The sequence below is a fragment of the Heterodontus francisci genome, chromosome 3 (genome assembly GCF_036365525.1).
Source record: "Heterodontus francisci isolate sHetFra1 chromosome 3, sHetFra1.hap1, whole genome shotgun sequence".
NCBI lineage: Eukaryota > Metazoa > Chordata > Chondrichthyes > Heterodontiformes > Heterodontidae > Heterodontus > Heterodontus francisci.
The window spans coordinates 62,086,441-62,097,504 of record NC_090373.1 but is presented as its reverse complement, the minus strand read 5'-3'; the positions used below and the strand labels follow the sequence as shown (position 1 = coordinate 62,097,504).

The following is an 11,064-nucleotide window of genomic DNA, read 5'->3' as shown; positions in this document are numbered from 1 at the left end:
CAGCCGTGGACGGTGATGGGGGGGAATCTCCACCATGTGGGGAGGTCACCTTGTAACATGAGGAGCCCTCCCTAGGGGCTTGGGTGGGGTGGGGGTGTGGGGGACTCTCCTCTGTGGGCAATCTGTGGCCCATGGAGGATACCCGCCAGGAACCACTTCAACCCCCAGCACCCCCTTCCTCCTGGACTGCACTACCAGTCCTTCGCCCTTCCCTCGCTGGAGCCTTCCAGACTGGCCCCAGCGACCCTGCCTCACTTACCTCTGGTCCGGGATTCCAGCGTTGGGTCTGGGTCTGAGGCCTCTGTAGTACCAGCAGTGGCCACCGCTCCTGGTGGCGCTGGCAATGCTGCTGAGCTGCAGGCCCTCTGATTGGCCTGCAGGTCATGGAGACATGATCCCTGTCTTTAAAAGGACAGGGATCCCAGATTGTGAAACTTTGATGGAAATAGACCAGAGGATCACTCCAGGTGGGGTGGAAAAAGGCCGAGACGGGGCTGTCTTGCCTTTTCGGTGCAGTGCTGGGAGCCCTGCCTCCTACACAAAATCCAGCCTAATATGTCAGTGTCTATATATAACCTCAATCCTTAATCCAAAGGAAAGCATTAAATTTTGGAAACAGAATAGGTCTTTCAGTCCTCAAAGGATTGAGAGCCCAATGCTACTCACCACGTCAACACTTTCGTAATGCCTGATTATGAATCGGCCCATTACCTGCAGGGGCTACTTAAAAGTTCAATCCCACGTTATTCTTCTCACAGTTCAAAGGTTCTAAAGTGCAGATTTGCCATCAACTACCACAGTATCTAGTGAGGAGGGTACACTTCCTGATTTCTTTCAGAACAGCAGAGTGGTGATTTCAACCAGGACATTTCAAACTGGATATAATACAAAATCATTTACTCTAAACTACACAAAACATTGAAGCTTACACTTCTGTCTATTATTCAGACAAGTAAAGACATTTCAAAAACTCTATTTTTAAAACATATGTTAAGGCAGTGCATAAAATTGATGAATGTTTACAGGAAATTGTACTTGATACAGATAAGTCATTATATCTGATTAATTTGGTACATTCTATTCAGTTTTTTAAATACTGTTTTCAAAATTGCAATATGGCTCAAAGAAAATTCTGCGTTACTTATGGAGTGCTTGTTTTTGCTGTGTGCTACTGGGGAATTCTCATGCCTCAGACATGTCGTCCTGTCAGAAAAAAGAGTGGCTTGTCCTCTTGGGAGTTAGCTGTCTGGAATTCATCTCTTAACCTGAACTGCCACTCATCTTCCAGCTCCAGTCTTACAACAGTCTGGCGAAGAGAACTACGATCTTGACAAATTACACACAGCGTGGCACCTAAACAAATGAATTTGTAAAGTCAATATAGGCAATCTTTTTTCATAATATGTTAGTTTAAAAAAGAACATTACCCAAAGTGGTGTCCATTACAAAGGTAGTGGAGACAAATATATTCAAAAAGCTTCAGGAAATGTAAAATATTATGTACAATATATCAATCCATTCTTTCAAGGACAACATGAAATTTCAATATTTTAAACCAACGCTGTCTTAGTAAAATGAAACATTTCTTGCATCTAAATATTACAAATCATGTTCGGGGGAGAATAGACCTTGTTACCAATAATGATTTCCATTAAAATTCTATTTATCTTCGCTGGAGCAAAATCCTAGAACTTCCTCCCTAACAGCACTGTGGGTGTACCTGCACCAGATGGACTGCAGCAGTTCAAGAAGTCAGCTCACTACCACCTTCTCAAGGGCAATTAGGAAGGGGCAACAAATGGGTCTTACCAGTGACACCCACATCCCATAAAATGAAGAAAAAAAGAGAAAAACACCATTGTTGTTCGTAAGCCCCTTTATTTCCCAAATGGCTTACAGTTAAATGCAACGTGCAATAGGGTACTGTGCCATAGAGACCAGAAGGTCTTGTGTTTAAGTCTAGTCTGTTCTAGTCTCAGGCAACACAGCAGTAGATGTTGCAATTGACTCAGACTCCTGGGCAAAGAAAGGATGTACCTTATGCCACATGTGACAATGACAGATAATATCACCACACTATATTTCCAGTTACTTTAAAAGTTTAACTAAATGCATAAACTGAATCAAACAGGATAATTAGAACGCACATTAATTCTAGCTTCATTGAAACTAATCCTCAAAAGTATTTTAATGCACTTTTGAACTACTTCTAACCTCTTTTCCCAATTACTATACCTCACTAATGCCTGCAAATGATTAATATCCAACGTGGGGCATTAATCATAACTCACTTGTGACTTAGTTGCCTGAGTGTAATCAGGTAGATCTTCTCATTGCGGGTGATTCAGATCTCACTGGCCTTCACAGTGTATCCTCCATTTACCTTCCACATGGTCAGTTACAGTAGGACAAAAAGTCTAAAACTAACAAAGTTATGAATACTTGCTCTAAATTGTGAACATAAACCTTGTTATTATTTGGTATTAGGATTTGGATTCTTTTCTATTTCCTCATTGATATAATGAGACACCATGAGGGCTGACTCGTCCATAACAATATTAAAGAAATAAGTTCCTGATTATGAGTCCTTTGTAAGACTATAGCCATAAGTCAGATCTTATGTTTAAGTCAGAAACCGACGACCTGCTGCAGCTGCACTTCAACATTCCGTATCCTGCAAAGGAATTGGCACAAACTACCAACAGCTAAAGTTCATGCATTAATGCATCGCTTTTACCTGCAGAACATCTATGCCTGCTGATCCCCATATGTTGCAGCCTGCACCTGTGGTTGGCCCATTGCTGCCTCTGTGCAATTTCTCCCAGTCTTTAGGTCAGGACCCTGCAGGTAGGTTACTGGTAACATGGAGGCATCCAGATCTTGGGGTGGATGGAATGAGGCTTTGATACTCAAGGGTGGGGGGTAGGAACATAGGAGCAGGAGTAGGCCATTCAGCCCTTTGAATCTGCTCCATCATTCTAGATCATGGCTGATCGTCTACCTCAACATCGTATTCCCGCACTATCCCCATATCCCTTGATGTCATTAGCAACTAGAAATCTATCTGTCTTGAACTTACTCAATGGCTGAGCTTCCACCACCCTCTGGGGCAGAGAATTCCAAAGGTTCACCACCCTCTGAGTGAAAAAGTTCTTCCCCATCTCTGTTCTAAATGGCTTGCCCTTTATTCTGAGATTGTGTCCCCTGGTTCTAGACCGCATCTACCCTGCCTATCCCTTTAAGAATTTTGTAAGTTTCTATGAGATTGCCTCTCATTCTTCTAAACTCCAGAGAATACAGGCCCCATCTCCTCAATCTCTCCTCACAACACAATCCCATCATCCCAGGAATAAATCTGGTGAACCTCCGCTGCACTCCCTCTACAGCAAGTATATCCTTCCTCAGGCAAGGGGACCAAAACTGCACACAATATTCCAGGTGCGGCCTCACCAATGCTTTACACAATTGAAGCAAGACTTTTTTGCTTCTGCACTAAAATTTTCTTGCAATAAAGGCCATCATACCATTTGCCTTCCTAATTGCTTGTTGCACCTGCAAGCCAGCTTTCAGTGACTTATAAACAAGGACACCTAGATCCCTTTGGACATCAACACTTTCCAGTCTCTCACCATTTAAGAAATACTCTGCACCTCCGTTCCTCCTACCAAAGTGGATAACCTCACACTTATCCACATTATATTCCATCTGCCATATTCTTGCCACACTCATTCAGTACGTCTGTCCAAATCCCCTTGAAGCCTCTTTGCATCCTCCTCACAACTCACATTCCACCAAGTTTTGTGTCATCCGCAAACTAGGAAATATTACAATTGGTCCCCACATCCAAACCATTGATATAGATTGTGAACAGCTGGGGCACAACCATTGATCTTTGCGGTACCCATTGGTCACAGCCTGCCAACCTGAGAATGACCCATTTATTCCTACTCTCTGTTTTCTGCTGTTACCCAATCCACAATGGTGCAATCACGGAAGGGGCAAGGCTGGAGGCAGTATGGCTTGGGAGGACAGGACGAAGCACTCCTACTCCTTCTGCCCCACAATCTGTAAAGGCACTTATCTCTTTCACAAAGCAATCCTCACCCCACTTTTAGCTGTCAGGTTTTCAGAGGCCCAGGAAATCTGACCAGCTAGAGTTAAATCTGGAAGATAGGTTAAATATGAGGCAAGCAGCCTCAAACTATTTAAATGACCAATCCACCTTCTGGGAGTGGGATAGTTGCCCGGCCCTCCATCTCCTCTCCATTAAAATGGAACTGGGCAGATAGGGGAGAGTTTGAGATTTTTTAGAATTTTAACATCCACCGCACCCCCAAACCACTTATACTTATAAAATTTTCGCCAATATCTCTGAAAGTCCTTTCAAAATATATTACCACAAAAAGAGAAAAAAAAGCACTGACGTTTCAAAGCAAAAAGACCAGAATAGAAAAGATTAATAAAAAATAGCCTTACCTTTCAGAAAGTGGAATTTTTTCAAAATACTAGCTGTGACAAATGAGTCACAGAGATACAGAAGGAGTCCACTGAAAGTAAGGCCAGAGGTGTTTATATTTAAAGAATGAGGACGAGAACTCACAAAGCAAACAGTGATCTGAAATATTAAAAAAAGATTGTAAATGTCATGACATTTTGAAATCTTTTACTTTACGCTTTAAAATAAAGTAATTGATTCAAATAATGAGTTTCAGATAGGAACAAATACAATCTTGAACATGGCAGATTTCTTTTCTTGCCTACCTATAAAATTGGGAGTGAAATTGGATATTGCCTGCGTGCGGGAGCAGGGAATGATCCCTTGCACCCAAATGGGTGAGCCTGAGACACACTCAATATTGGGTCTTCAGCCTTATTTAAATTAGTCTGTGCTTCCCCGTGCAGCTGACTTGCAAAGCAGTTTTAAATTTTATACTGCTGCATCACTGGTAGCAGCCCTCAGTTTGGTCCTAAGAGAAAAGTGAAGGTGATCCAGAGTGAGGGAAGTCAATGGTGATCAGGAGAAGGGGGAAATGATTGAGACAGGAGGTAGGTGATTGGGAGAGGAGGTGGGGGAGGCACTCCTGTTCTTTCCTGTTCCACATTCAGGTAAGTTTTTTTTTTAAAACTTACTCTTTTGGTGCCAGCCTCCAGCGGTCACTTTGAATTAGGCTGCATGTAAACTGAGTTTGAGATAAGTTGTTCATCTGATCATACTTCTATCCATAGTTGTTTTCCCACGCACTATTTAAGTAGTTATAGACACAAATGAATGTAAAACACCTTTTGTTCTTCTGGAAGAACTTGACTATAAATCCTTAATCCAGTAGTTAAAAAATAAAATCAGCTTTATGCAAATTCTGTACAACACAGTGGGATATGACAGGAGCAGGTTGCTCAAATAGACACAAAAATTGTGTATACTGCAAACAAAACATGTGTGTCTATAATGGTATATCATTTTATGGCAAGATCTCACATGATGTCTTGTGCCCGCCTATCCACTCCAACCCCACATTAGTTTCACATTTGCTCATTTCAGTTGAGTAAATTTTCACGACCACAGTCGATGGTGCACTGCAATTTGGAGACTGCTTGAAAAGAAATGATGGTTCCCCACCAGTTGATGAAATAGTTTGCTCTCATAAGGCACACAATCCTTGCAGCCAAGAATTAGGAAGGGAAAGCCAATTCTATTGCCACATCCCTCAAACTCAAAATGGACACCACCGTAGCTGCTGTTATACTCCCACTTTTGCTTCAATGAGAGGCATTTTTTGCTTCACAGTAAGCCATCCATTGTTGCCTACTTACAAGCAACAACCCCATGCTCCTCTCTTGTTGATTATCCAATTCAGTGTGGCTGCTGCAAGCCAACTTCACCACCTCCTTCCCATTGTACTCACTCCGTCCACCACTGCACCTTAGACTCTGCCAATGGATCAGCAATCAATGCCCCCTCCACATTTTCCTCAGGAATATCTGTTCATTCATAAACAAGGCTCTTGACACCAACAAACATTGTGAATGATTGCATTAACATCCCAGCTTTAACTGAAACTTGGCACATAGATGACGACACCTTGCCCCTTACTGAAACCTCCCCACCTCGCTATACCTTCCACCATCTGTCCCATCCAAACTGCCACATTATCTCTCATCACTAGTCACACTTTGGTCTCTCCCACCAATCCTCTGGTGGCTTCTCCTCCTTTACCCATCTCACCTCGTTTCACCTTTCTTTCAAAATCCTCATTGTTTAATCCCATTATTAATGACAGATAGTGTATACATTTTCTGATATTAGCACCATACCTCTTGTCCTAGGTTGAGATAACAGTCTACTGACAGCACTGGATGACTGTAGTTCCTTACAGACAATGGAAAAAGATGGTTACTTGTGTGTTGCAGATACTTTTCTAGCAGTAATTGGGCTGGTGCAGCTAAAAATGTATGTTTGCTGTCTGGAGCACAGATATACTGAGATGGGGAAATGGACATTGGTACATCAGGGACCTGTAACAAATACAAACATATTCAGTGTTGTCATCAAAAGATAATATGCTTGAGAGTTTTTCTTTCACAAGGTTTCTAGACAATATACATGAAAAAGAACAGTGTGATAAGCATTCTATTCTTTGAATGAGATGCTAAAATAAGGAATTGGGAGTGGCATTGATCGCAGGTTCTAATGGTCAAGTGAATAATGGAAATGTGAAAAACACAAACTGGATTGGTGGCTTCAGTGGATTAACACAATGTCTATCTGCATCTGGAATGTGGGCTTCAGTCCAATTCTGACTGATGAGCTGAGAGACCCCCACACTCCGACAGCTGTAAACTGAGATGAGTTTGGACAGACTCTATCCGCTTTCTAGCGCCTACAAGAACTGAGCAAAACCTATGGGGTCCAGTAATGCAGTTTTGCATTGTGGCATTAGAGCTGATGCTCTTTGGGCACTGCACTCGTCTGTGATGCAGAAAGCTGGCCTCATGCTACAATGCAAGGTCAACTCATTTGGACAGGATCAGTAGTCCTGGCGCAGAATGCATGGGTACACTCTGAATGGGGAAAAGGGGCAGACTACCAGGCACCAACAGTTTCAAAAAGCTCCTGATCATTGTAAAGCCACCTTGTTTCTGAAGTGAGAGAAGTGACTGTAGCAAGTCCATGCCGCACAATGATTCCATTTAACAAAACAGCTTTGGAGGCACTGTTTGAAGAATGTCTTGCAAAAAAGGTTGGTCGTTTTGGGAGCTAAGGGCCACCCTCTGGTGAAGACCAGTACCGAAACTGTCCAGTTGGAGGTGGTTGAAATCTTCTTTGGGCCTCTTTATCTCGAGAGACAATGGATATGCGCCTGGAGGTGGTCAGTGGTTTGTGAAGCAGCGCCTGGAGTGCCTATAAAGGCCAATTCTGGAGTGACAGGCTCTTCCACAGGTGCTGCTGAGAAATTTGTTTGTCGGGGCTGTTGCACAGTTGGCTCTCCCCTTGCGCCTCTGTCTTTTTTCCTGCCAACTACTAAGTCTCTTCGACTCGCCACAATTTAGCCCTGTCTTTATGGCTGCCCGCCAGCTCTGGCGAATGCTGGCAACTGACTCCCACGACTTGTGATCAATGTCACACGATTTCATGTTGCGTTTGCAGACGTCTTTATAGCGGAGACATGGACGGCCGGTGGGTCTGATACCAGTGGCGAGCTCGCTGTACAATGTGTCTTTGGGGATCCTGCCATCTTCCATGCGGCTCACATGGCCAAGCCATCTCAAGCGCCGCTGACTCAGTAGTGTGTATAAGCTGGGGGTGTTGGCCGCTTCAAGGACTTCTGTGTTGGAGATATAGTCCTGCCACCTGATGCCAAGTATTCTCCGAAGGCAGCGAAGATGGAATGAATTGAGACGTCGCTCTTGGCTGGCATACGTTGTCCAGGCCTCGCTGCCGTAGAGCAAGGTACTGAGGACACAGGCCTGATACACTCGGACTTTTGTGTTCCGTGTCAGTGCGCCATTTTCCCACACTCTCTTGGCCAGTCTGGACATAGCAGTGGAAGCCTTACCCACGCGCTTGTTGATTTCTGCATCTAGAGACAGGTTACTGGTGATAGTTGAGCCTAGGTAGGTGAACTCTTGAACCACTTCCAGAGTGTGGTCGCCAATATTGATGGATGGAGCATTTCTGACGTCCTGCCCCATGATGTTCGTTTTCTTGAGGCTGATGGTTAGGCCAAATTCATTGCAAGCAGACGCAAACCTGTCGATGAGACTCTGCAGGCACTCTTCAGTGTGAGATGTTAAAGCAGCGTCGTCAGCAAAGAGGAGTTCTCTGATGAGGACTTTCCGTACTTTGGACTTCGCTCTTAGACGGGCAAGGTTGAACAACCTGCCCCCTGATCTTGTGTGGAGGAAAATTCCTTCTTCAGAGGATTTAAACGCATGTGAAAGCAGCAGGTTGAAATAATGGCCTGAATTTTATGGGCTCTCCTGTGATGGGTTCGGAGACTGGGGGCACCCACAGAATTGCAACGGGTGGTGGGGGGCGGAGGGCCTGTCACAATGCAATGTTGTCGGGGGCGGGATAGGCCGACGAGGGCCTTCCTGCCCTGAGGCCAATTGAGGCCCTTAAGTGATCGATTAACGGCCACTTAAGGGCCTCTTCCTGCCACCACTGGGATTTAAACAGCGACAGAGAGGGGGTCTCCATCACACGGGGATGTCTTTCAGGAAAACGAAGCAACTTCCCTGTGGACGGGGGTGGGAGGCCCTCCTCTGTGGGCAATCTGTGGCCCATGGAGGGACCTGCCAGGAAAACCTGCACCAACCTGAACACCCCCCCCCACTATCCCCTGCATTAAACGCCCACCCTCCCCCACTGGGGTCTGCCTGTCTGGCCCCAGCAACCCCGCCTCACTTATCTTAGATGCGGGCTCTAGCGCCGGCCCTGGGTCCAAGGTCTCTTGCAGTACCTGCAGTAGCCACTGCTCACGGTGGTGCTGCTGATACTGCCCATCTGCCAGCCCTCTGACTGGCCGGCAGATCTTGGAGACGGGATCCCCGTCTTTAAAGGGACGGGGATCCCGCCGCCATGCTGTTAATTCTCCAATGCCATAGAATCGCTCTGGGGTGGGCTCCAGCTGGCCGAGGTGGGATTCCCCCTGCCATTACAACCTGATGCCAGGACCCATGGGCACAAATTTCAGCCCAATGATTGCCATCTCTCTTGTAGACCAAACCTGAGAGCAACTGGGGGAGAAATGTGCTTGCCTCAGGAAGCTTGACAAGTGTCCTCATATTTTGCATTATTTTGTAATATTGCCTTACAAGATGCGTTAGCAGAACTTCAGTTAAAATTTTGAGTGTATTATGAACGCTGGACTTTGTAGTATGGTTATGTTTTTAAAAATGAATCTTAATGCAGTGTAAAATGGATATTTGGAGGAGACATGTGACCTCATACCAATTCTGCCCAGTGATAAGCCCGGGGGTCAGGGTTACCATGAAAACAAGGAACCCAGATCAAAGTATTTTTAAAAGCAGGGTGCAAGTTTGTAACACCTAAAGGACAATGGGTTTCACTCTCCCAGATAAACAGAGAGCCAGGGGCTCTAAAATGCAAATTCGAGTTGCAGTTGTTAACACCTGGAAACAAAGGAAGGCCCAAGTGGTTTTGCTATGGTTAGATTTATGGTCTCAGAGAATTGTAAAAGGCAAACAGCTATTGACTTTTGATCTGGGTAAATTCAACAGGCTTTCCTAAGTTGGGAAGCTGAAAGGAAGAAAGGAAGACCAGAAAGCAGAGCTATACAGCCAAAAGAGAGAGCAAGAGAGAAAAATAGCTGCTCTCAGATCACAAGAGATTGCCTTATTAACAGAAGATCTGTCGAATGTGCTCGGAAGAACTGAGTGAAGAGGACATTGGTTTTGAGAAGGACACTGGGAGATCCAAACCATTGCAACCAGGAGGAGTATGACTCTTCTAACTGCAAGGATATCTTTTCAATGAGAACACTGTAACTTAGAAATGTAGTGTGGGTTTGAATGTGTTAATAAGTACATGGGAAATACCTTTCTCATTAATTTAGTGTATTAGCTACTTACTGAGTACTGTTTAGTTAATTTTTTTTTAGTTTAGTTGTTATAGTAAAAGTCTTAAAACGTGAAATCTTGTCATGTAATTCGTTAATCGGTCTGGGGAGCTCATATCTCTTATTTTAAAGAGAACGGTCTCAACTGAGGTCGTAACAGGTGACATAATTAAGGAAGAATACATGACACTCTGGCAAATATGAGAATAATTTCCAAATGTCCACTTTTTAACCAGGAAATCATGTATTGCTGCCATGGCACTGTATGTCTGTGGCCCATTATCTGTGGCAAGCACACTGCCAATACAAGGTATCTTCACAGACTCACATAAGGTGCTTGCTGGTCTGGATATTTGGGTGTAACACATTGCTCAGATTCTTCTTTCCAATATATATCGCTTTCCTACCTACTTTCAGGAGAAAGTGGCAGATAACAGATGCCAGCACGTGCAGGGCTGAATTTTGTTGAGTTCCCAATGTCGGGCTCAGTGCTTGGATGGGGCTGGAAGATCGCAGCCCCGGAGCCCGACACAGGGATTGCCTGGCCCAATCTACCCAGCAGCGGCAAGGCTCCGTGGCAGTCCCCCCGCCACTCGGTGACAGCACCCAACTATAACTATTGAAATTAACTTTGTGCATACATTTAAATCCAATATCCCGTGATCTTATCATCGGATCCAGATCTTCAGCGTGATGGACGGCACTTGCGCCTTCACTTTCCTGTCCAGAGAAAACTGGCATCACCAAGGTGGGGAAGGGGGGAACCAGAGCATTTTTACTGTAGTGGGGGGCACGGGGTCAATTCTGCATTTTTAGTGTGGCGGGGAAAGGCTGACCTCTGCACTTTGTGCAGTTGTGGGGAGGGTGGGGAGGAGAGGGGTCAACTCTGCACTTTTAGTATATTGGGGGAGGAGGGGGGAAACAGGCCAAACATTTATTGTTAGTGTAGTGGGGGTTGGGCAAAACGGGGGAAACTCTGCATTCT

At 44.8% G+C, this 11,064-nt stretch overlaps 1 protein-coding gene across 1 annotated transcript in view; it reads right to left on the bottom strand.

Annotated features, from left to right (window-relative positions):
• Positions 1 to 1,189: 1,189 nt before the first annotated feature.
• greb1 (growth regulating estrogen receptor binding 1) overlaps positions 1,190 to 11,064 on the bottom strand; it is a 375,097-nt gene continuing 365,222 nt past the window's right edge. Inside the window, exons 32-34 of the mRNA XM_068017603.1 lie at positions 6,313 to 6,513; positions 4,477 to 4,615; positions 1,190 to 1,353 (exon numbers count right to left, since the gene is read on the bottom strand). Coding sequence (XP_067873704.1) covers positions 1,190 to 1,353; positions 4,477 to 4,615; positions 6,313 to 6,513 — 504 coding nt within the window. The remainder of the gene's footprint in view (positions 1,354 to 4,476; positions 4,616 to 6,312; positions 6,514 to 11,064) is intronic.